Source organism: Aphanomyces invadans (genome assembly GCF_000520115.1).
Source record: "Aphanomyces invadans strain NJM9701 unplaced genomic scaffold supercont1.5, whole genome shotgun sequence".
Taxonomy (NCBI): domain Eukaryota; phylum Oomycota; class Saprolegniomycetes; order Saprolegniales; family Verrucalvaceae; genus Aphanomyces; species Aphanomyces invadans.
This window is the reverse complement of record NW_008580150.1, coordinates 1,699,211-1,721,144: the sequence shown is the minus strand read 5'-3', so window position 1 is coordinate 1,721,144 and position 21,934 is coordinate 1,699,211. Positions and strand designations below refer to the sequence as shown.

The 21,934-nt window shown below is 55.7% G+C and overlaps 8 protein-coding genes across 16 annotated transcripts; 6 read left to right on the top strand and 2 right to left on the bottom strand.

The window, feature by feature from the left end:
- Window positions 1-247: 247 nt before the first annotated feature.
- Window positions 248-3,450, top strand: H310_03548. Of its 2 annotated transcripts, XM_008867458.1 has the most exons (6): window positions 248-1,045; window positions 1,094-1,190; window positions 1,263-1,768; window positions 1,816-1,940; window positions 2,011-2,914; window positions 2,975-3,450. In XM_008867458.1, exons 1-6 carry the CDS (start codon window positions 251-253, stop codon window positions 3,290-3,292), a joined length of 2,745 nt encoding a protein of 914 aa, XP_008865680.1. In that variant the 5' UTR covers window positions 248-250; the 3' UTR covers window positions 3,293-3,450. The 2 variants fall into 2 exon arrangements, with proteins under 2 accessions (XP_008865680.1, XP_008865679.1); XM_008867457.1 differs by having other exon boundaries at window positions 2,011-3,450.
- A 243-nt stretch (window positions 3,451-3,693) lies between these two features.
- H310_03547 (hypothetical protein) lies at window positions 3,694-6,443 on the top strand. 4 transcript variants are annotated; one of them, XM_008867453.1, is made up of 8 exons: window positions 3,694-4,023; window positions 4,075-4,517; window positions 4,567-4,612; window positions 4,706-5,347; window positions 5,408-5,482; window positions 5,537-5,620; window positions 5,704-5,907; window positions 5,962-6,443. In XM_008867453.1, the coding sequence occupies exons 1-8, from the start codon at window positions 3,715-3,717 to the stop codon at window positions 6,364-6,366; spliced, it is 2,208 nt and encodes a 735-aa protein (XP_008865675.1). In that variant the 5' UTR covers window positions 3,694-3,714; the 3' UTR covers window positions 6,367-6,443. The 4 variants fall into 4 exon arrangements, with proteins under 4 accessions (XP_008865675.1, XP_008865676.1, XP_008865677.1 ...); XM_008867454.1 differs by having other exon boundaries at window positions 5,704-6,443; XM_008867455.1 differs by having other exon boundaries at window positions 5,408-5,620.
- Window positions 6,444-6,838: 395 nt separating this feature from the next.
- Window positions 6,839-9,013, top strand: H310_03546 (hypothetical protein). The gene is made up of 2 exons (XM_008867452.1): window positions 6,839-8,113; window positions 8,190-9,013. The coding sequence occupies exons 1-2, from the start codon at window positions 6,867-6,869 to the stop codon at window positions 8,971-8,973; spliced, it is 2,031 nt and encodes a 676-aa protein (XP_008865674.1). The 5' UTR covers window positions 6,839-6,866; the 3' UTR covers window positions 8,974-9,013.
- H310_03545 (hypothetical protein) lies at window positions 8,143-9,879 on the bottom strand. Its single transcript, XM_008867451.1, has 4 exons — window positions 9,553-9,879; window positions 9,393-9,484; window positions 9,216-9,341; window positions 8,143-9,166 (listed from the first exon to the last, which is right to left on the bottom strand). Exons 1-4 carry the CDS (start codon window positions 9,840-9,842, stop codon window positions 8,979-8,981), a joined length of 696 nt encoding a protein of 231 aa, XP_008865673.1. The 5' UTR covers window positions 9,843-9,879; the 3' UTR covers window positions 8,143-8,978.
- Window positions 9,880-9,968: 89 nt separating this feature from the next.
- H310_03544 (hypothetical protein) lies at window positions 9,969-14,340 on the top strand. The gene is made up of 17 exons (XM_008867450.1): window positions 9,969-10,458; window positions 10,515-10,763; window positions 10,805-11,051; window positions 11,106-11,188; window positions 11,254-11,538; window positions 11,592-11,763; window positions 11,817-11,955; window positions 12,002-12,135; window positions 12,187-12,269; window positions 12,321-12,354; window positions 12,418-12,499; window positions 12,563-12,703; window positions 12,750-12,926; window positions 12,971-13,127; window positions 13,177-13,241; window positions 13,291-13,371; window positions 13,415-14,340. Exons 1-17 carry the CDS (start codon window positions 9,973-9,975, stop codon window positions 13,482-13,484), a joined length of 2,685 nt encoding a protein of 894 aa, XP_008865672.1. The 5' UTR covers window positions 9,969-9,972; the 3' UTR covers window positions 13,485-14,340.
- On the bottom strand, window positions 13,549-15,783 carry H310_03543. Of its 2 annotated transcripts, XM_008867448.1 has the most exons (6): window positions 15,017-15,783; window positions 14,888-14,963; window positions 14,556-14,827; window positions 14,319-14,496; window positions 14,170-14,271; window positions 13,549-14,121 (listed from the first exon to the last, which is right to left on the bottom strand). In XM_008867448.1, exons 1-6 carry the CDS (start codon window positions 15,754-15,756, stop codon window positions 13,771-13,773), a joined length of 1,719 nt encoding a protein of 572 aa, XP_008865670.1. In that variant the 5' UTR covers window positions 15,757-15,783; the 3' UTR covers window positions 13,549-13,770. The 2 variants fall into 2 exon arrangements, with proteins under 2 accessions (XP_008865670.1, XP_008865671.1); XM_008867449.1 differs by having other exon boundaries at window positions 14,170-14,496.
- Window positions 15,784-15,860: 77 nt separating this feature from the next.
- H310_03542 (mRNA surveillance protein pelota) lies at window positions 15,861-17,647 on the top strand. Of its 4 annotated transcripts, XM_008867445.1 has the most exons (7): window positions 15,861-16,183; window positions 16,242-16,373; window positions 16,430-16,582; window positions 16,635-16,841; window positions 16,889-16,999; window positions 17,050-17,498; window positions 17,551-17,647. In XM_008867445.1, the coding sequence occupies exons 1-6, from the start codon at window positions 15,896-15,898 to the stop codon at window positions 17,377-17,379; spliced, it is 1,221 nt and encodes a 406-aa protein (XP_008865667.1). In that variant the 5' UTR covers window positions 15,861-15,895; the 3' UTR covers window positions 17,380-17,498; window positions 17,551-17,647. The 4 variants fall into 4 exon arrangements, with proteins under 4 accessions (XP_008865667.1, XP_008865666.1, XP_008865668.1 ...); XM_008867444.1 differs by having other exon boundaries at window positions 17,050-17,647; XM_008867446.1 differs by having other exon boundaries at window positions 16,889-17,498.
- Window positions 17,648-18,021: 374 nt separating this feature from the next.
- H310_03541 (hypothetical protein) lies at window positions 18,022-19,427 on the top strand. Its single transcript, XM_008867443.1, has 2 exons — window positions 18,022-18,807; window positions 18,857-19,427. Exons 1-2 carry the CDS (start codon window positions 18,045-18,047, stop codon window positions 19,321-19,323), a joined length of 1,230 nt encoding a protein of 409 aa, XP_008865665.1. The 5' UTR covers window positions 18,022-18,044; the 3' UTR covers window positions 19,324-19,427.
- Window positions 19,428-21,934: the final 2,507 nt, after the last annotated feature.

Below are 21,934 nucleotides of genomic sequence, written 5' to 3'. Positions count from 1 at the left end.
GGTCCTTGGTTTACGGCTCGGTTGACGTGTGCTTGGGGCAGAGTGCCATTTGCGGACATCTCGGCACGTTGTCGAGAATAAAAGTATGATTGGTCGAACCAGTGCGACGACACCCATACAAAAAACAAGTGAACTAGCTATCGGAATTTGCTATTTAATAAAAATGAACAGTATCTCTTACACAATGTATAGTATATAGAGGGCACTGTCGATTCCAAATGGCGAATAATTTTAGTATTAAAACTCCCGAATGCCCGAAAAGTCTCAACATGCAAGTTCAACATCCGCCCCAGCCCCCGAGGACAACACCACCATCGAGGCAGCCATGAAGCGACGACCGAGCCGACGAAACACCGCCACCCGCTATATGCCGACCGACGCCGAGGAACGCGACCACACTCACCAAGTCCTCATGTATGACACCCCGTCAACCAAAGATGCGAAAGCAGCTAAAGGAATCCCGGCCGTGCACTCGTCGCAGGGCCACCTCGACATGAACAACTCGTTCATGACGTTTCGCCACAAAGCATCGATCTCAGCGCTTGCGTTGCTGCGCAACCCCCAGCGACTCTGCGCAGGCACCCAAGACAACCTGATTGTGATCTGGGAACTCGACGAGTTTTCCCCCGCGTTCTCGTTAGAAGGACACAGCCGGTCGATCATTGCGCTCGAAGTCGTGCCCGACTCACAAACACTCATCTCGAGCTCGGCCGACCAGAGTCTCCGCGTCTGGGATGGCAAGCACGAGTTTCAATGTGTCCAGGTCATCAACGGGTTCAACGGGCACATTCTAAGCCTTATAGCCACAACCGACACGCTCTTTATGGCGAGCCAAGACACATACGTGAAGATGGCATCGATCGTGTCGCCGACCACGCCGCATCCACAGCACACTGGACACAGCGCCGCGTCGCACGTGCTGGCCCCCCTCGACCAGTGGACCCTCGTCCCAAACCACCACGGCTACTTGTACGGCATCCATCTGTACGATGACAAGTCGCACCGAAAACTGCTCTTCAGTTGTTCCAGCGACTCCACCATCGCAGTACGCCCAATATATTCCCCTCCCTCCAATTCTGACGAGTACGAACAGTGCTGGGAACTGCCAAGCATGGCATACCTGACGTCGCTGCACGGACATCGGGGCAGCGTCCTCGACATCGTGTCGGTTGGCCACAATCTGTTTTCTGGTACGAGTCGGGATCTCTTTCCCTCCGTTGGTGCTGTTCGTTGGGGTATCTAACCCGTCGTGGTACCTGCAGCTTCACAAGACAAGACGATTTGCTGTTGGGACATCGAGAGCATGCGCTGCAACGGCGTCCTGAAGGGCCACACAGCCGCTGTCCTGAGCATATGCTCCCTCGAAGACAAGAATCGAATCTGTTCGGGGTCTGCGGACGACACCGTCCGCATCTGGAACACGCAGTCGCTGGCGTGCGTGCACACGTTGCACGGCCACCATGGCGGCATCAGCGGCATCTTGAGCACGGAAATGTTTGTGTTCAGCGCTTCCGACGACAGCACAGTCCGTGTGTGGGATATTGACTTTATCTCCAACTTGACGAGCACAAACTCGACCGTAAATGGCCCGCACCACGACACCGCCAGCCACAAATTCAAGTTGGACGCCACACTCCTCGCCACGTCCAACAAGCAAACGTCGGACGCATCCATGATTCACTTGCTGCGCAAATTCGTGGCCATTCAAACCGTCAGCGTCGACCCGACCATGGTCGACGAGTGCTGGCTCGGAGCCAAGTTCCTCAAGGTTCGTTGTCGCCTTGGTCAAGTTGTGTGGCCCATCGGACTGTGTAGAACCTGCTGAGGCAACTCGGCGCCGACTGCCGCGTCGTGCACTGTGGCCCTGGCATCAATCCGATCGTGATTGGGAAGCTCATCCACGACCCCACCAAGCCCACCGTCCTCATCTGCGGCCACTAGTACGGCATTTTCCCTGCTGGTTCCTGGCGTCGACGATCGTGTCGAGTTTAATGGTGCTTTGAACATTAGCGACGTCCAACCGGCGGCGCGAGAAGATGGCTGGGACACGAATCCGTTTCTCTTGACCGGGCAAAACGGGTACTTGTACGGTCGCGGGACAACGGACGATAAAGGCCCGATCATCGCGACGCTGTTTGCGATTCGCGAGCTGCTGTCGTCGTCGGAAGGGATGGCGGTGTCCTTGCCGAACTTTATGTTTTTGTACCAAGGCGAAGGCGAGAACCAAGCGCAGGGGTTCAAAGAAGCCGTGGAAGATCATTTGAGCTACTTTTCCCCTGTGGACCTCATCTTTATTTCCAACAACTACTGGCTCGGCGACCACACGCCGTGCCTCACATACGGCATGCGCGGGTGCTTGGAAATTGAAGTCCAAGTCGATGGCCCGGCTGTCGATGTCCATGCCGGCGTCGACGGCGGCGCGATTCGCCAGCCCATGTTGGACCTTGTCGCCCTGCTCAACGGGATCCTGGATTCTCGCACGGGCCGGTTCACCCATCCGGGGTTCTACGACAACGTTCGACCGGTCACCCCCGACGAAGTTGCCCTCTTGCACCATACGCTGTCCGACTTTGACGTCGATACGTACAAGCAAACCCTCGGCGTGCGCGATCTCCTTCCACCATTCCTTGCCAACGCGACGACGAATTTATCCGTGAACGTCCTGATGAACCGATGGCGATTCCCGTCCGCGTCCGTGTCGGCCATCAAGGGCAGCATCGACAACAGCAGTATCATTCCACGTGCGGCGTGCACCGAGTTGACTCTTCGGACGGTACCGGACCAGAGCCCGGAAGAAATGGAGGCGCTCGTGCTGGCGCACATCCGTGCTCAATTTGATGCGCTCGGATCGAGCAATACGCTGTCACTGCATGTCAAGGCCAACGTCCCATGGTGGCTCGGCGATCTCGACAGCGTGAGTGTCGCCATTCTCTTGAACGCTGTGGAATCGATCTCACCGGTTGTCGCGCTGCAGGGCTACTTCAAGGCGGCGGAACGAGCGCTGGAGAAGCACTGGAAGAAGAAGCCGATGATGGTGCGCGAAGGCGGGTCGTCGCAGATCTCCATGTTGCTCAAGACAACGCTGCAAGCACCCGTCATGCACTTTCCAATGGGCCAAGCGTCCGACCGCGCGCATCTCCAGAACGAGCGAATTCGGCTACGCAACCTCCGAACCGGGAAAGACGCCCTCGTGGATTTCTTTGCCGCAATTGCCACTGACGCCTCCATTGCCAAAACCACTCCGAGTCGGCTGGCACCAGCGGCCGGCCTCTCGCCGTCATTCGAATCGTAATGCAAACCCTATCACTCGTCCGTGTGCTTTTTGTCGCCATCGACTCTGTGATGTTGTTGCTTTCATGGTTGGGATCGGATATTTAGATCTTGGGTGTCCAACGGTGGCTGCGAAAGAGTGGTGGGCAACGCTTCGGCAGAAAGATCGAGGGCGAACAGAACGTTGAACATGCAGTCGCTCGCGTGTGTGTTGAGGAGGGTTTATGCACTGCCGCATGCCTCGAAACCTGGCTCGCTTGGTGTCGACGCAGCATCGGAGGTTGGCAGGGACGTCAACGGCCCTCTTCCAGCGCTTTCGACATTCATCAACGAGAAGAGTCCAACGGTCGCGGCGGCCGTTTCTGCCTTTGTTTCGGTGGACATGTGCATGCATTGCATGTGCCATCTATTTTCAGATCGAAACAGCGATATTGCAAGCGCTCGATGGCCGCGCCGTCGACACAAGAACCGCCGTGGCATCGGATGCTTGCGATGCTAGCGGCGCACACTGCGTCCAGCCTTGTCTTCTGGGCACTGCTCGACCAACTTCCCCGCGACGTGTACTGGTTCTGTCTCGAGGAAATGAACTTGTCCAACAAACTCGCCTTCCTCGGCGTGCTCTTTGCGTTGCCCGTCTTGCTACTGAGTCGGCGCGTGCGACTCGCTGCCGCGCAGTATGGGAGTGTCTTGGACATGGTCGGACTTTTGTGCCTCTTCGTTCGATTCCACCCACACCCCACGCTTCACGTTGTGGTAAGCCCCTCTTCGTCACATGCTCCATCGACTCACGAGTTTACTCCACAGACGTGTTGCCTTGGTCTTGTCGCCGTCACTATGGCGAGGTGCTCGCTGTGGTCGTTTGCATTCCAGCTGCATCCCATGTCAGTGGACGGATCGGTGACTGACGCAGCTCTGTCGGTGACCGGCGTCTTGCTGGCTAACTTTGTCACGCTCGCCCTGCGCTGGGGCAACAAATCCCTCAACCCCCTCGTGCCGGGCTTGGCCAGCGCGCTTGTCACTGCTGTCGTGTGCCTGCTGCCCGTAGCCATCGCATGCATATACCTCTACTTTCATCGTCGGCGACATCACGAATTCCTTGGCCCGCCTTCATTCAGCCCAGCACAAATGCCGTGGTGGCAGGCGGCAGCTTCCATGGCAGGCCTCCCACTCGTCGTGTTTGTGACGCAGTGGGTGCTTGGTTCACCGACGTCGATAGCACGATGGCTTGGAGTGTCGACAGACTGGAGGTTTGCACGATGCACCACATATGCAATCTCTATGACATCCTCGTTGTAGCTGGGCGATTCTTTTGGTATTTTTGGGAGGCACTGTCGTTGCACAGGTAACTTGGCTGCTGCTGCTGCTACTGCACAGCGCTGCAGAACCTTGTGGCCTCGTGAACGAGCAGATTGCTGACGAATTGCCTGGCCTACAGGTGATCCCTGGTTTTGCAATCGTGGCTTTATGGACCGCCGGTCTCCTCTGCTTTGGCGCTTCGAGCACGGCGGCCCTTCAGCTTGCAGGGGCTGTGTGCATGGCATCGATGCTGCCGTCGCTATGGCTCGGTCTTGTCTCTCCCACGACATACCACTTGCCTGCAATGGGCGCTTCCATCGCGGTCACAAATTTCGTCGTTGTCAACGTCACGTCGGCAAGTCAAGACCCCGCCCACGACATGCCTACGTCGTCGCCCCACCTCCGCGGCGATTCGCAAGGGCACATGCCAAAGCTGAGCCTGCCATCGTCCGTAGTGTCCTCGGGTCTTTGCTTCACATCGTGCCTTGGAACGATGGTGTACATATTGCTGACCGCACTTACCATCATCCTGACTTGCTACGACTACCTGACCGACGAATTGCGATCCCTGCGAGGCCAGCGGTACCAAATTCTCGTCGGAGCCGGTCTTGTGCTGAGTATATCGAATGCATTGATGGTTCTTCGGTCGCGAACGCAGCGCCGGTGTCGGCTTGTCACGTGGAATACCATGTGCGGACTGCGAGCGGTGGTGGCGGGAGCGCTTCTAGTCGGGGTGCTTGGCCCCGTCGCCATCGTTCGACTGGCCTTCAACCACAGCCCGGTAAACGATATCGTTTCTGCAGAGCCAAGCTGATACCGCAGTGGCGATTGGTTTTGGTAGGGAGCAGTGTTGCCGCCGATAGCATGGCTCGGGGTGAGGGCCGATCTCCGAGTGTTTAGCTTCAACGTGTATCAAGTACGACGTCCCCAGAGGTCGGTTGATCCAGTCATGCTGTCGAGTTTGTGCTAGGGCTTCAATCGCGCTGGTCTCAACAACTTTGAGCCCATTTTGAATGCCATCAAGGACTACCAGCCAACTATGGTAGCGCTCCAGGTAGTTGGCCCCTCCCGTGTGCAATCATTGAAAGAGTGCAAGTCTGTCGGTGAGAGCATTTTTCCTCATCCCTTGCTCGACAGGAGTCCGACACGATGCAGGCAGGCAGCGGCGCCATCGACATCACGGATTATCTTGGGCAGAACCTTGGCATGTACAGTTATTCACACCCTCGGACGGACCAAGACTCGTTCGGGTGCTCCTTCCTCTCGGTCTTTCCCATTCTCGAGAGCGAAAGCATGGGGGTCATCTTGCCATCGCCGCGCGGAGAAAACGCATGCATGCAGGTCCGTGGTGCATGCAACGAATATTTGGAGGGGCTTCAACCAGTATGGGCGTAGGTCGTGACCATCGAAGTTCATGGGACTCGGGTCATCGTGGTGAACGTTCACCTGGGCAACGATGGCATGGCGGAGAAGCAGACGCAGCTGGATGCAGTTGCGAAAGCGGTCGTGTCGACGGCATCGCCGACAAGCCCGTTGATTCTCGTCGGCGACTTCAACACACGAAAAAACACGGCGCAGTACACTGCGTTTGTCCGAAAGGCCGGCCAGCTGCGCGACGCGGGAACGGCGGCACACTGCCGGCAAACATTCAACGACACGGGCACCCCCATCGAGTACATATTTTACCGAAATGTCACGTGCGTTCAGTTGGACTACCCCCACTCGTATCCCCAAGACGAGACGGCCGACTCATACCCACGCATTGGGCACTTCAACCTGACAAGAAGCTCAGATGGATGACCTTCTAAGGCAGACTAGCATATGTGAAGAATCGATCATGATGTGTTGGCCGATTGCAAACGCAGCAAGGATGAACCTACCTTGGAAAGTCATGAGCGCCTCCGATGGTTCACGTTGTGGGCTGGCCCCAACCTACCGCGCTCGTCACGACTTGATGCTCACGGGAGCTCGAATCTCGTGGTCGAATACGTCAGTCCGTGGTCAGGGTATGCGCGCACGACATCCAAGTGACCCATCCCCGAATTCATAGTTCACCTTGACGAGTTCACGCACATGGGCATGGGATCTCTCTCCTCGCTGGGGCTCATATTCGCAGTCAGTGTTACAAACTTCGCGCAGGGAGTGATGCTGCCTGCCACGCAGCGATGCCATCAGCCAGGGGCTGCATCGGTGGCAAAAGGTCGCCGCCATCTCATATGAAAAGGTTTCGCGGTTACAATTCTATCTTTTTTAGCCAATCCAAGTCGAGAATCGAGCGCTCTTTGGGGCGGCTCACCAGGATGTTCCAGCGCGGCCGCGATGACAAGATCCGCGCCAAGGCTGAGACGGATGGTCCGGTTCTCGACCTCAGCAACGCGTACCTGGGTGACGAAGGGTGTGCGGATGTCGTGCGCATTTTGCGGGAGTATCCTTCAAAACGTCTGCTTGACTTGCGTGGAAACCGCATCCAGGCGGACGGGATCACCATCCTCGCCGCCATGCTCAAGACGACCATGACCATTGAGCACGTGAACCTTGAATGGAACTGCATAGGAGTGTTGGATCATGGGGTTGAATCCCTTGCAAATGCGCTGGCACTCAACACATCCCTCACATCTATCGACTTGCGCAACAACAGCATTGGACCCGACGGCGCTGTCATCTTGGCCCACGCACTCAAGCGCAACAGGACGCTGGAAGAGATGGATCTGCGCTGGAACGAGGTTGGATCGGTCGGCGGTCGCGCATTTCTCGACGTTCTCGAAAATGGGAACCACAGTCTCAAGCGCTTGCAACTAATGGGCAACAACGTTCCCATCGCAACGTCCGACGCCATTGACGACTATTTGAAGCGAAACAACCACCTTGGAAACTTGCAAGATGCGCACGACGACAGTTTGCACGAGTTGCGCGGTCCAGAATGCTCAAACTTGATGGATGCCGCGCGTTGCAGCGACGACGGCCTCGTCCAACCGAGTGACGACAATGCAAAACTCTTGCTAGCTTACTTAGCTGACAAAGACGCGCTCACGAGCCAAATCGACACACTTCAACGTTCCCTGAGGTCGCTGGAAGCCCAAGTGGAAGCCCGGGATGCAACAGCACAGCAACTGGAGCGAGAGTTACAAGTCGCACGCGACGACCGCGAGCGGCACATTCGCCGCGAAGGCCAAGAGCGCGATCGCGCCGACGACATTGCGCGGCTTTTGGACCAATCTGAAGCGCGGCGAAAGCACGAAGCCGACGAGTCCAGCGCACGTATCCAATCGTTGGAAACTGCCATCCTCCAGCTCAAAGAAGCCAAGACCGTCGCCGAGCGCCAGGCTCAGAGAAGTGGTGAAGAACTCGTTCAGGCCAAGGCGCACCATGATCAATCCGTCCGCCTCCTCGAGATGGAAAACGATAAACTGAGAAGTTCCCTGAGCGGCGTGCAAGACGAAGCGGCGAGGCTGCGGGAACAGGTCCACGATGGGCGGAAGGAACTCGATCGCCGCGATGGTATGTGGCGCATCGAGCTGGACGAGACGAAGGCGGCCGCGACTCGTCGGTGCGTGCCTGTGCACATGAGCTTGGTTGTCATGGCGTTGTTGACCACCTAAGCATGTCGTGGATGGATGCAATAGCGCTGAAGTGGCCATTGAAGGGCTCGAACAGCAACTGCGCCATGCCAATGCGCACGCTGACGCGGTCGTGTCCGAGCTCCACAGTCAAAAGAACCTCGTCGAGTCGTTGCAATACCAGGTGCTCCAAATGAAGGTAGCTCATGAGGCTGCCCTCGGTGACGTCAGCAAACGAATGGAGGCGGAGTGCCACGAGCGGCTAGAACGACACATGGCGGAGGTGGAAGGAAGTATGGACGAGTTGCGGCGGCAACGGGCGGCGCTCGAGAAAGACGTCGAGAAGCATCGCATGCACGGCGAGTTGTTGCGCGAGGAAAAAACCCGTCAGCGTAAAGTGTTTGACGAGGAGCTGGTGACCCGCGAGCGACAGTACGACGAGCTCAAGGCGTCCGTCGTCGCTAAGGACGACCGCTTGGCAGCGATCGAAGTCGAGTGCCTCCGCCACACTCGAAACTACGCACAGTCGCAAGACAAGCTGGCAGCACTCGAATCGGAATTCGAAAACACCAACAAGATGCATGCCCACCGCATCGAGAAACTGCAAGCCCTGCTGGCGCAGGAAAAACAGGCGTGCAGCGAAGCTATTGGTGTCGCGAAAGACAAGGAGCGAAGACTCATGGAGCAAGTAGCGACGCTGGAAGGCGTCGTCCAGGATGCTGAGCGCCGCCATGAACAAACTCTGGCCGCTTTCGTCCACGACGTCCGCGAGTACGTCGATCGCTGGAGCGCTCCAAACAGACATGGTCGTCGTCACTGCGACGGCAACGAGAACGTCGACATGATCTAAGTTATTTAATCGTAATAGATGCGATACACTGTCTTGGCGATGAGGACGCTGGCGTCGTAGAACGCCGTCTCAATGGTCAGGTTGCCGCTGATCACGTCGGCCGACAGCATCGCGTCGGGGCCGGCGGCGTCAATCGATTGTTGCCATGTATTGGTCGAATGCGGGATAACAAACCCGAACGAGAACAGCCATTCTAGAGAGAAGGGTGAGGTGGAGTCATGGCCGTGAAGATGCAACCCGACCCTCCAAACACTGGCCATTAAAGAACACGCGCTGCTCCAAGCGAAATGCCTTGATTTCTTCTGTCGAACTGAAGTTAATCTCGCGCGACACAGAGCTACATTGCAGGATTGCTTTCGGAACGACAGCTACAGCGAAAGTCAGACTTGTTCTGGCGCACATGCTGCCACGAATCGAACCTTTCTGCTCGCGCTCGAACATGTCCTTGCCCCATTTCTCTGACTGCCACAGCAGTCGTCCTGTGTCGCCGCAGCGCATGTTCATGTAATTTCTACATGCGTCCATCATCAGCATACAAGAGCATCTACGTTCGTGGGTCGCGTGCCATGGACAACGTACATCTTGAGCCCTTCCGCAATCTTCTTGCCGCGTGGATCGATGGCTTTTTGGATGCGCGCGATGCTTGGCCGTTTCCTAATCTCGTCCCATTCGGACTCGACGTCGAGGTCAAGCTGCTTTTCTTGGGCAAAGTCCGCTTCGTCGAGTTCCTCTTCGTCGTGGCCCGACGACGCAACAGACTTGGACTCGGCGTCGCTGTCGTCCACGTCCTTGTAACCAGGCACTTTCTTGTGCACGTAGCCGTACTTGTCTTCCGCGACGCGCTTGCAGTCTACCCCCTTCCGCTCCATTGCTCGTTCTCGTGTGCTGTCGATCCTGGGATGGAATTACGCAACCGTTCGATTCTCAGCTGGATTATCCGGAAGATATGTTTTATCCGGACACTGTCACACCGAAGCGTCGCGCACTTTTGTTGGCGCAATGGCTGAGCCCAAGACACCCGAGGTCGATGACCTGAAGCGGGAGATGAAGAAGGCGTCGAAGAAGTCGTCTAAGAAAGCGGCATCGCCAGCGCCTGGTGAAAGTGGGCCATCCTTGGCGTCGTCTCCAGCTCCGAATGCCGCTGCCCCGAAGACGTCACCGCCATCGTCTGCAGCGACTCCGCAGAAACCACCTTCTAGCGTGCCAAAAACGCCACCACAAGCGCAGTCGAGCATAAATGACGTGCCAAAGATGAACTTCAACGCAGCCAACTTGGGCACGGCTGCCGAGCCGAAACCAACGGAAGGAGCAAGCGATGACAAACTCAAGAAGAAATCTACCAAGAAGAAAGCTCCAGATGCAACGAGTGCGGAAGCAGCATCCCCACTGAGTGCCGCGACTGCACCGACAATCGGGCCAAAAGTAACAGCTGGAAGTGGTGCGCCGACTGCCGCGTCGTTGCAGTCGTCTACCGCAGGACCAGCGGTATGATGGGCTTTTCGTGATGACAATGCTCGATTGATGCATGTGATTCTTCATAGAGCGCTAAAACGGATGACGAGGAAGAGCGCGCTCGAGCGGCCGCTCGTCGAGAGGCCAAACGACAAAAGCAAAAGGAAGCCGAAGAGGCCAAGAAGCGTAAAGAAGAGATGGAGCGGCAGGCACTCGAGATGGCTCGGCGCGAAGAAGAGGCCAAGCAGCGAGAGCTGCGCAAGACGGAAGCCTTGGCTGCTTTGAATGCAAACGCTGAGGAGTGCCAAGAAGAGGACGATTACGACGAGGATTTTGAGGTAGGGTTTGTCCATCACTCCCTGCTTAAGTACCATGGCAGAACTATGACGACGGCGACTTCGAAGACCCCGGCGAACCCGCTCAAGCCAAGAAATCTACCAAACCTTCGTCGAACCAACAGTCGCTCGCTGAACCTCCGGAAGATCTTGCGACCGTTCAGAAAATTCGTGAAGCGCTTCAAGCCGAAAGCAAACCAACGACGTCGTCGAGCAGTGGCAGTAAGAAGGCCACGTCGGCATCGAAGCCAACCCCCGTCGCCGGTCCGAAGGACGCCAAGGAGGCCAAAGGTTGGAGCGTTTTCATGCAAATTGACAGCGACCAACGGAGGGCGTTGTGTGCAGGGGCGAAGAAGGTGACGAGCGGAGTGTCGGCGTCAATTGCTGGGCTCAAGCAAGCCATTGACCCCCGTGCGAAACGTATCAAGGTGATGGCGCATTTCCCCCCCACTTGGGCTTCCACGAAGCCTCAAACCTTATCGACGATGGGTAGGAAATTTTGGAAAAAAAAAAGATGGAGACGGAACGGTTCGACATGTTTCAGCAAATGCCGCTCACCGACTTGGACAAGTACATGAGCCAGCTCCGCGTGTGCGCGATCCGCCAGGTCTTTGTCCAGACGAATGGCGACGCGCGCAGTATTCAGACCCAGACGAAACCCCGCGAATCAACCGACCATTCGATGCTCTTTCCCGACGACATGGGCGTCGATGGTGCGACCGATGTGGCAGGCAGGAGTTCCCGCCGGTTCATTTCGTTCTTGGCGCGCGCGTCGCATGTACGATTTGTACCATTGACTCGAGAGAGTGGGTGAACTTTGTGCCGCGGTAGGCATGTGAGGTCCTCCTCGAGGAGAACGTCATGCACGCAGACGTAGCCAAGGCGGACAACCAGAGGCAGGACGACAGCTCGATGTCCAATACGGCGTCGTTAGATGGGTTCCGTGCCGAAGAATACTCGATCGACGACTCCCATCCGTTGGTGCAACATCGAATCGTACAAGGTAAAGCGCGCCAGGTTGAACATCGGGTCTTGAGTTGCGCTTGGCAATTCCAGGCTTGGCGTTTTCACCGCAAGTGTCGCATTGGCTCGTGGGAGGCTACGGGCCGCAGGATGACGGCGACAACAATGCAGTCTTTGCGGACAAGTCGATCTTGTGCGTGTGGGACGTCAACCAAATGCACGCCCCCGTGCGGTACGTCCTGCTACTACATCGAACACCAGAGTGAGCTCGTGACCAGGTGGCTGCGGTCCGAAGGAGTCGTAACCTGCGTTGGATTTGGGCCTGGCAGGGATATGTTTGTCCTAAGTGGGTCAGAGGAAGGGGCGGTCCAAGTCTGGGACCTTCGCCTTCCCCCATCGCCCTACTTTGAAGGTACACGATGGACGTGACGAGGTCGAACCCAGCGAAAATGTGCCATGTTAGCCACCGCTATCAAGCTCAAAGTCGAACCCCCGACTTACTCGACAGCAGGCATGAAGCACGACCACAACCATCGATCTCCCATCGTACGTGTCAACCGCACATTCCTCCAGGAGAAGCTGACTGACGTTGTGCAGGCAGCCGTGCACGCGATCCCGTCGTCAAAGAAAGGTACCGTCGACTCTAGACGATGGCCATTTTCCAGTCGAAGTGTCCTGACTTGGACGGGTGCAGGGGCAACCTTTCAATTTGGGTCACTGGATAATCGTGGGTTGCTCGTCATATGGAGCGTCATTGAGTGCCGATCGGACAGCGAGTGGGAGTTTTCCGTCGCAAGAGGTGCATGCGGGCGCCTCACGACTAGTTTGGATCGTGCTAGGGCACTCTCCATCGATAGCTGCGTCGAGATTGGAGGTCGCGTCAAGCTCGTCAAGACTGCCGTCATCGAGACAACGCCGACGGCGCTGTTTGTTGGCCCGTCGGCCAACGACTTTGCGTTTTTCCCTGCCGATCCAAACCAGTACACCGCCGTTCCGACCGACGAGGCACTCCCTTGTGTGCTGTAGATTTGTGGTCGGGACGGCAGCCGGCACGATCGCTCATGGCAGTCGCTTTGATACCAAGCTCGGGGTCAAAGCATACCTTCGTGGCGGTGGGATTGCCGCGTCCGCAGTGACGTCCCTGGCATTCCATCCCACCTTGCCGTCGTACTTTCTCGCGGGTTACGCTGACGGCAGCATCAGGTACTCTGTCGTAGCGCGAACTCGGTGCTCTGACACGGAAGCAGTTTGTTTCACGTGGATTTGGCCCGCGACATCGCAACGTGGTTGGATGGCACGGTCGGCGTGTCGCGGGTGCTTTGGTCGCCATCTCGACCCGGCGTGTTTTACGTCCAATTCGCCAACGGCACGCTGACGGTGTGGGACGTCCTGACCTCTCGCATGGTACTTGCATGTACAACATGATCGAGACACCCGCGACATGGTTTGGTAGATGCCCGTGGTGTCCGAGCCAAGTCGTGCGAAGAAACGAATCGGCAAAGCGCTCTTTGCTCTCTCGTACGCCGTTCGACTTTGCCGAAGGAGGTGAAACTCATGGTCGAAGTAGAGCGGACATTTCCCGCACGTGTCGACCGTCCATTGCGATCGCTGGCGCATCGCCCAAGCCCCTCGCGATTCATTCAATATGGTACGCGTCTCGAGCGAATTGGAGCGCGTCACGACGACCGTAGCGGGCCGCTGACAACCAAGGCAAAGGACGAATCCGCCGCCGTCGAGTCTTTGCTGGCAGGAGTGGTCTAGTGTGCTGCTTAGCCCTGTGAAAGTAATTGTGCACTACTTTGCATTGTGCAAATCAAGTCAAAGCGGGATCGCCATCCACGGCGAACTCGGGACACACGAGGCATGTTAAAATGCTTGATCCAGCGATTCGGCAACGTGGCAGGAGGCGTACGTGATGAAGCGTCTCTTTACTAGAGGACTGAGCGACCGTGAACTCGTGCGTTGCTACAGAGCGTTCCATGGACAAGTTGTTGGGCCGATCGCAATGGAATGGCAACCACCAGATCATCGGGCCACTTTCTCAAGCTCATCGCGGGAGAAACGACCATTCATGGACATGTCCCGTGCCGTCCACTCCAACGATGGACGTCGAGTCCACGGCGCAACATCGAAGGGGCGACGGCAGTGACAACGAGTACATCGGGGCGATTGTTTCGTGGCTGGCGATGGTCCTCGACACGCAAAACACCTCCACAGCGTGATGGGGGTCCAATGTCGTCATTCCAAACGCTGCAACGCTGGGAGAATTCGAGACGCCTTGGAACAGCGGAAAACAACCCACCGGAACGGATCGATTCAGTCGAGCGTATCTCGCGACGACGACGGATTTGTCGTTCAACAACGCGATGCCACCGTGGCGGTCGGCCACCACAACCGTCTAGCACGTGTTTCAGGACCACCACGATGAAGTCAGACGGGTGCGAACCGTGTCGTTGGCCCATGTAGAAGCTTGGTGATGCAGTAGCTCGTCGAGCCGGTGGAATGGAGTGGTGGGGTTTCTCAAGTCCCACGTAGAGCACGCACCGTCCTACCCATGGACGGCCGCTGTCATTGCTGTACATCGTCTTCGAATACCTCATAAAACGCAACGAATTTGGTCGAATCGTTCGGTGTAAACGTTGCCTTGACCACTGATTCAAGCCGCGACGGGTCTTCGAACACAATCGAGCGCCCGGCAGTGCGAAGATCCCACACCCGCACTGTTGCATCTTTGGATGAACTGACCACGACGTCGTCACCGTGCATTTCGACACTGCAAATGTTGCCCATCAGCACCACGTTGACCACACTTTTATAGACACGTGACCTTACCTGGTAATCGAATCAAAGTGGCCGACGGGCAGTGGCCGACTGGCGCGGGGAGGTACAGCGAGGTCGAGGATGCACAGCGAACCGTCGATGGACCCTGATACCGCTCGTGTTCCGTGGCTTGAGATCGCAGAAATGCTAAAGTTGTGGACTTGCTGGGCGGAAGTAGGGAGTTGCTCGTCCGTTCGAATTGTTCCGATCTCCATGCGTTGTACACTGCCTTGGGAAGTGCCGAGAAGGAGCAGTCTCGACTCGTCGACGAAATGCATGCAGCGCTACCACGTCATATCGTTTCGTTAAGGAACTGCAAGCCAGGATAGGAGAACTGTGCTTACAATGGTGGGCGTTGCCAAAAGCGCGAAAGGTGCAGCAAGCGCCACGCGAGTCCCATTGCGCCAATTCGAGTCCAACCTAGAGCCACGTAGCCGTGAAACACGTACAAAAGCAGAATGGGCGAGTCGTACTTGTGCAATGCGATGAATCGCTCCCTCCAGTCGGTGGAGGCCCCGCATACCCGAGTCACGAAAGGAGAGTCCCACTCGCGAATTCGCGGCCATCGATGGCACGTCATGTGCTGCCACTGTCGCTGACCAAGTTTCGAGTGATACACCAAGCGAAACCAATCGGTACAAACTGCCGCGACGGCGGCAAAGTCCTTGCTGTCTAAGCACGACCATATCTGCAGCAGTACGTAAGCGTCACCTGGCATCGTCCTCTCGGTCACGACGCCCAAGCGATGGTTGCGGTCATTTTCCACGTCTCCCAGGAGGTACCACAACCCTGCCCAGTAACTTTCGGGTTGAGCATCCGACACGATCGAATTGTGCCGCCGAGGACGTTCTCTCGCAGGCACCGTGGTTGACGAAGCAGTCGTGTCGTTGACGGCAACTAGTCCATTCTTCATCCTCACTCCCTCGACTTGACGGGACACCTCTTCTACTTGCGCGACGATCGCTTTCCATGCGTCTTGCTGGGATGGCGAGATGTATGGTGCCGAGACGGCGTACGTGTCGTTCCACATCTCCAATTCGAATTGGAGAGCCTGGATGGCGAGGGTGATGTCGTCCTTCGGCTGATGTGATGGTTCAGTCTGCGGACGAAGTAGGAATGGTTGATGCGTTAGGGATGAGCTCCGGCCTTCACTCCCCTGCTCGTCCATCCAGGACGCTCCATCGCTGTCGTCGCTATGCCAGTTCGTGTGCATGTTGGACCGCGCCAAACTTGAGCTTCCACATATCCTAATTAGGATCTTGCGTTGACAACCTAAATTTGGCGGATTTACCCAATTTACTGAATTTTTCCGAATTTCGGCAGTTGGATTGGACCGCCGATTGAACAAGGAGATGAAGCTGCTCAAGAGAAACATCAGTGAGAAGGATGGCACGGGCTCCGTGACCCTGCGCGCGGAGGAACCTGAAGATATGTGGCATGTATTCAACTTGATTCATAAAGGAGACGTGCTAAAGACGACCACCGTGCGCAAAGTCGTCAAGGAGGGCGCTACAGGGTCAACTTCCAGTCAGCGCCTTCGCATGAGCCTTGCTCTAGAAATCGACCACATCGACTTTGATCCGGCCAAATGCTTGCTTCGCATCAAGGGTATCAACGTCGAGGAAAACCCGCATGTTCGCGTACGTTGACTAGAGAGTCTCCATGTTGTCTCGACGATCCTTACTCGATGGTGTTCAGATGGGAGCGTCGCACACGACCGATCTCGAACTCAACAAGGACTTCACATTGAAGAAAAACTGCTGGGATCTCATGTCCATCGAGCGCATTGAGACCGCATGCAACGTAGCCAAGCAAGCCGATGTCGCAGCGGTGGATTTCCTCCAAGCTCACTCCATTGATCGTTTCTTACCTTCCCACTCGCTTAGGTCGTCATGCAAACTGGCCTTGCGCACCTGTGCTTGATCACAAGTCACATGACGGTCATCCGCGCCAAGATCGAGAGCAGCATTCCGCGCAAGCGCCCTGGGAACACATCGCATGCTAAGGGAGTTGAACGTTTCTACGACAACATCGTCCAGGTCTCCTCCACTACCCGTTGCGCCTTCATCTCGTCAACGTCGTGAATCATAGAGTCTGAAGCGCCATATCGACTTCAACTTGGTCAAATGCGTGCTTCTGGCGAGTCCTGGCTTCGTCAAGGACGATTTCCTCAAATACATGCTTGACTACGCCATCCGCACTGACGACAAGGTCATTCTCGAGAACAAGGCGCGCTTCATCCTCGTCCACGCGTCATCGGGGCACAAGCACGCCCTCGACGAAGTCCTGGCCGACCAGGTACAGTCATTTCATCTACTGCACCTGCTGCTCACTGCCGCCTCCAGAAAGTCAAGGTCCAGCTGGAGGACACAAAGGCTGCAGGGGACGTGAAGTGCCTTGACACGTTTTTTGAGATGCTGCACTCGGACCAAGACCGCGCTTACTACGGCTACAATGTACGTCCGAGGAAGATGGTAGTGACGTGGGAGGCTGATGGGAGGTACAGCATGTCGTTCGCGCGAACGACCAGAACGCGGTGGAAACTCTCTTGATCGCGGACTCGTTGTTCCGGTCCCAGGACGTGCAGACACGACGCAAGTACGTCACGCTGGTCGAGAAAGTTCGCGAGAACGGCGGCCTAGTTCGCGTCTTCAGCAGCTTGCATGTGTCGGGTGAGAAACTCGCCCAGTTGAGCGGGATCGCGGCGATTCTGCGAATGCCGTTACCCGAACTGGAAGAAGACGGCGACTCCGACGACGATAACGACATCGCAGCTGACGTTCTAGCGACCGCAGACAGCACAGTTGGCGACCTCGACGACCTCGAGTACATTTAACGGCCTAACAGCGACATTGCACCTCCTCCAGGCAATCATGCTGAGAACGACCGGCATGTACATGAGATCACGCGTGAACCTTTCATGCACTTGGACTGCTGCCAGATGCAAGAGAGACGGCAAGCATCGACTCACTTGGACTCGCGGTCTTATCACGCTCTCTCTCCCTAGGACGTCCGTCGGCCTCTGATTGAAAGTTGCCGAGTTGAACAAATCACCAAGGGAGTATTTTATCTATTGATAAGGGTAATCGAATATGGAGTTACAACTATTGAGTACACATTGTTTCCTGTCCAAGTGCACGTATTACATGTCATAGGTTATCAGGTGGTTGGGTGAAGATAGACATACATTCATTCCATCACGTCGATAATTTTGAAAGTCGCCCACCAGGTAATTTTCTCTTCAAAATGTCGTATTTGCACCATACAAATTTCTATATTCAAATTCGTGCTGTGGACGCAGTTTCGATACATTTTGGGAATTGTAGCTGCCATCCACCCAAAAGAAGACGACATGGCTTTGGTCAATTGTACTCCATAGTGAAATCAAGGCTAAATCACCACTCTTCGTCGGAACATCAAAATACAATGACCGGAGAACACCTTTTTTACCAGGGTTTTCCCAATTTCATTATTTGTCGGTTTTCATCAAGAGAGCGCTGGATGGCGCCGCACCAACAACCACCGCCGTCGTGCTACAACACTCACGCGCTGAGCCTCGAATACAGCACTATCGATGGAGACTTGTTTTTGGACGTGGGAGAGAGTGAGGCGTTTATACCAAGTTCCCCTGCGGACTCGTCGAAGGGGAGTAGTACCTGCTTCACCCCACTCTCGAACATCAACGCTTGGCCGCAATCCGCCGATACTCCCACGGTGATTCCGTGCGTATCCAAGAAGGGCGAAAAACGAAAGCAGCAGATTCGTGAAGCCTCCCGTCGCTGCCGCATCAAGCAAAAGGACGAAGTCGCGTACCTACGCCAACGCGTGCTCGAAATGGAACGAGTTCTGCGCGACCTCTCATCGACGCCCAAATCCACGAACACCGCATCCGAAGTAGAAATATCCTGTTTGCGACGGCATAACGAACAGCTGACTCATGCCCTTCAACGCACCACCAAGCAACTGCGGTTTATCCAAACGCTCATGCACGAAACCATTCAAACCGCGTCGAGTTCGTCCACCTTACCTCAAAATCCAGAATCAGCAGAATCCCTCGACGATACATCATCCAAATCGTCAGCGGGAATCCAGCCAGACCAAGTGAACTCAATGGCAAGAGTTGCCGCGACGGCGGCCGCGAGTTTGATGTCGTTTGTGGTCGAGAAAGGAGTTCAGGTAATGAGCATTAGCTCGTTCGACTGGGTCGGCGACATTTGGATGGAAGGTTCGCAAGTCCGCTTCGCCATGACCAAGTCTTTCTCGGGTATCGTAATACGATCCACGTCTCGCTGCAATACTCAACTTTTATGCAGGAGCGTTCTCGAGGAAGGACATGGCAGATCGTGTGTGGCAAGCGACCCAAATCTCGCGATGCGGCACTCCTAAGTACACATTGGTGACGCAGGAATGCGTGCTTTGTATCGATCCGTCTCGGCTCCGCGTCATGCGCCGCGTAGAATCGCTGATGGAGATGCGTGTCTTGGAGCATTGGTCCGTTGTGTTCCGCCACGAAATCGACGCTCATTCGACGCTTTTGGGGAGCCAATCGGTCGCCCCCCTCCGGCCCGTTCAATACACACTTGGGAAGGAACAGCAGGGACTGCTCCTCACGACCACAGACGATGCTGTTCACGCCGAGCTCCGCGGCATGTACGACTGCGTTGGAGTGCCCGAGACCGAAGTCGCCGCGCGTGTCTCCAAGGACATTCTGTCAGTTCTTGTGCTCGTGGAATCGGCGCTCATCGGCGCAGCGCTAGTCGCCAAACAGCGTCATGTGTAGATGCTGTCGTTCGCGGTTGGCTTTTGTCCCTGTCTTGAACGTCATGAAAGTGCTTCTTTGTGCAGTTGGCCTCATTTTTCGCGTTCTTCATGCAACCTGTCACACTCTTCCCCGCATGGTAACCACTCGTGCCACCATCACACATGAAACTTGATATGCCCCTGCCATCGTGTGGCAAGAGTTGTTCGCCGACCGAAAAGTGTGGCTCAGTCGTCGACATGGTGTGGGTCGAGGAAAAAATCTCATGTTTTGGTTTTTTGCCTAAAAACCAATTAAAAATTCCAAGCGATTCATTCCATGCATAACCCACAGCAAGGACCTTGAGTTTATATACTGTATACCTACCTCAAGTAAACAGTGTCGAAGTTTAGCCGAAGATTTCGGACTCGCCGCGCGCAATCCAACGTTGCCATCACGTCATAGAGACGCGCGTATGGCACGATCTCGGTATGACTACTTCATCGTGGCACGATGTACCAATCAATGGTTACTGCACCAGTCATTTCCTTCGTCGTCGAGATAGTTTTGGTGGACAATTCGTTCGAATGAAACGTTGCTAGCATGTGTCGGAGCGGCACAACCGACTGCTTATGCCACCGGTCGACGTCGTCGATTATCCTTCTGTTGAAGTAGGTAGGTATTGTAGCGTGTGGGTTTGTATACCAAAGCGGCGCCCCATGCCTCAGCAAACCCACGTGACGAAAGGAATTGACCAGATCGACAGCAAGTCATGTTTGCAATTTGACAGAGAATTTTTGAACTGTACACTATATATTCGCTCAAGAGGTTCTGAACGTATATTCGCCCCCGAATCGTATGCAAGACGTGAAGTCCAGCACATTGACCAGTAAACAAGCGACTCACGTTGCATACGTCAGTAGCGGTACCCACCAATCCTGTGGACGTCCCTGTCGTTGGCAGCCAGATCGAACTACCCATGGCACTGGACCAGTTGAGATCCGACGATGCACCAGTTGTAGACACCAACGGCCGATACAGCCCCCTCCCCCCGTTGGCAGTTTCTATCGAATACCCGAGTATCATCACCAAATAAAAAATCGATCTCGTTAACAATACATGACTTCATCTTTGTCGCTCGTGTGAGTGGGCTGGCGCCGCGCAGTTGATGCAGTTGCAGCCGTCGTTCCTAGCGTCGCATAATGCGTCGAACAGTACCCTCGCACCCGGGCAAACTTGGAGCATCCTTGGGATTTGCATCGTGTGCCTCCGCCATGCATGCGACAGAGACCACCAGTCTGGGAAGGGGTGGTGCAATGGACAATGTGGCACTTGCGACCTCCCCCGTGTCGGGTGCACAAACCTCCGTTCCTTGCGTACGATGTGCAGTTTTGCGACCGGCACCGCGAGTTGCGGGTCGATTGCGGCGACGACGTTGACGATGCATTCGAGCGTCGAGGAGCGGTGGCAAACACCAGGTTGTTTCTCGAACCACTTGACGAAGTAGACTCGCGCGACGTGGACGTCGTCGTGGGCTGTGCTCGCTCGGAAGTCGGTGGTGCTGAGCTGTCCTTGACACAAGCTGCTCGCAGTCGGTGGTGTATCAGGCACAACGACGCTTCCTTGGCATAGCGCCTACAGCTCGGCTGGCAGCAATGGGACGGCAGTCCGTGATGCGTGCGTTGGCCTGGGCTGAGTGTGGAGGGGGCGTCAGTCGAGTGCATGTGCAGGTGGAGCCTGCCTAGCTGTCGCTAATGGTGGTGGTATGTTGCAAAGTGGATCGATTTGCTTTCCATCACGTCAGAGTGGCCGTATATCAGCGGCGACAACCACTTCAAAATCCAGGTGATGTGAGGTTCGTGCGCGGCGTTTCGACCATTGCTTCGAACTTCGAGGTGAAAGCAGCGAGTGAAGGGCGAGCTCGCGCCAAGGGATTCAGAGCCTGCACTTCCACGCTCCACAACTCTTGTCCGTGTGGGCTAGCGTTGCCCACTGTTGGCTGTGAGAAGATTTGCCGCTAATTCTTGGTGACGCGGTTTAGCTCATTGCAGAGGACTGCACATGGTACGCCATCAAATCTCGACCCGCTACCCAATTTCGTCTGTCCTGAAGATGTCCATAAAACAATATATGTACCTGCAAATGTCGAATACCAGTTCGATCATCGTCCGGATACGTACTCAAATTTGCCTTATTAAGTGCGTCCGGATTGTGCGGTTTGAGCGTGCATCGAAGCATACCGTGTGAGCTATTCCTCTCGTCGGGACAAGCGGCAGGTAGACTGTAAGGCCGAGCCGTTCCCAGACGAGGCCTACATGCTTGACATGTTCAACTGATGTGAGCAAATTGTTTGGATCTGCAGGAGTACAATACCAGCAGCCATGGAATTGCTCCAACATAGCTGCATACTTGCCTCGAAAGTAGAGGAATTCCCCAGCTGCAGGAGGCGTGCTCCAGCAGAACGTCCAAAGCAAGTCGTTTCGAAACAAAACCAGCAATTTCCTGATATCAGTACAGCGAGTCTCTGCTGATGGCTCGTCTGGGGTTGGCAAGGGCCTAACCAACTATCTGCCACTCTTCCCGACGGTGTTCGATGACAAAAGAGTTGTATCCACGCCCTTCTCTGGCCATGCTGGCGGAGAGGGTGATGTAC

Coding starts and splice junctions, on each gene's coding strand:
- H310_03548 (XM_008867457.1), top strand. CDS start 251: ATGCCCGAAAAGTCTCAACATGCAAGTTCAACATCCGCCCCAGCCCCC. Junction 1,046..1,093: donor CCAGCGACTCCACCATCGCA/GTACGCCCAATA, acceptor GAGTACGAACAG/TGCTGGGAACTGCCAAGCAT. Junction 1,769..1,815: donor TCGGAGCCAAGTTCCTCAAG/GTTCGTTGTCGC, acceptor CGGACTGTGTAG/AACCTGCTGAGGCAACTCGG.
- H310_03547 (XM_008867453.1), top strand. CDS start 3,715: ATGGCCGCGCCGTCGACACAAGAACCGCCGTGGCATCGGATGCTTGCG. Junction 5,348..5,407: donor TGGCCTTCAACCACAGCCCG/GTAAACGATATC, acceptor TGGTTTTGGTAG/GGAGCAGTGTTGCCGCCGAT. Junction 5,908..5,961: donor GAGAAAACGCATGCATGCAG/GTCCGTGGTGCA, acceptor GTATGGGCGTAG/GTCGTGACCATCGAAGTTCA.
- H310_03546 (XM_008867452.1), top strand. CDS start 6,867: ATGTTCCAGCGCGGCCGCGATGACAAGATCCGCGCCAAGGCTGAGACG. Junction 8,114..8,189: donor AAGGCGGCCGCGACTCGTCG/GTGCGTGCCTGT, acceptor TGGATGCAATAG/CGCTGAAGTGGCCATTGAAG.
- H310_03545 (XM_008867451.1), bottom strand. CDS start 9,842: ATGGAGCGGAAGGGGGTAGACTGCAAGCGCGTCGCGGAAGACAAGTAC. Junction 9,342..9,392: donor GTTCGAGCGCGAGCAGAAAG/GTTCGATTCGTG, acceptor CTTTCGCTGTAG/CTGTCGTTCCGAAAGCAATC. Junction 9,167..9,215: donor TAATGGCCAGTGTTTGGAGG/GTCGGGTTGCAT, acceptor CCTTCTCTCTAG/AATGGCTGTTCTCGTTCGGG.
- H310_03544 (XM_008867450.1), top strand. CDS start 9,973: ATGGCTGAGCCCAAGACACCCGAGGTCGATGACCTGAAGCGGGAGATG. Junction 11,764..11,816: donor GCAACATCGAATCGTACAAG/GTAAAGCGCGCC, acceptor TGGCAATTCCAG/GCTTGGCGTTTTCACCGCAA. Junction 13,242..13,290: donor AAAGCGCTCTTTGCTCTCTC/GTACGCCGTTCG, acceptor TGGTCGAAGTAG/AGCGGACATTTCCCGCACGT.
- H310_03543 (XM_008867448.1), bottom strand. CDS start 15,756: ATGCACACGAACTGGCATAGCGACGACAGCGATGGAGCGTCCTGGATG. Junction 14,964..15,016: donor CGATTCATCGCATTGCACAA/GTACGACTCGCC, acceptor ACGTGGCTCTAG/GTTGGACTCGAATTGGCGCA. Junction 14,828..14,887: donor TTTTGGCAACGCCCACCATT/GTAAGCACAGTT, acceptor ATGACGTGGTAG/CGCTGCATGCATTTCGTCGA.
- H310_03542 (XM_008867445.1), top strand. CDS start 15,896: ATGAAGCTGCTCAAGAGAAACATCAGTGAGAAGGATGGCACGGGCTCC. Junction 16,184..16,241: donor AGGAAAACCCGCATGTTCGC/GTACGTTGACTA, acceptor GATGGTGTTCAG/ATGGGAGCGTCGCACACGAC. Junction 16,374..16,429: donor AGCAAGCCGATGTCGCAGCG/GTGGATTTCCTC, acceptor CCACTCGCTTAG/GTCGTCATGCAAACTGGCCT.
- H310_03541 (XM_008867443.1), top strand. CDS start 18,045: ATGGCGCCGCACCAACAACCACCGCCGTCGTGCTACAACACTCACGCG. Junction 18,808..18,856: donor CATGACCAAGTCTTTCTCGG/GTATCGTAATAC, acceptor ACTTTTATGCAG/GAGCGTTCTCGAGGAAGGAC.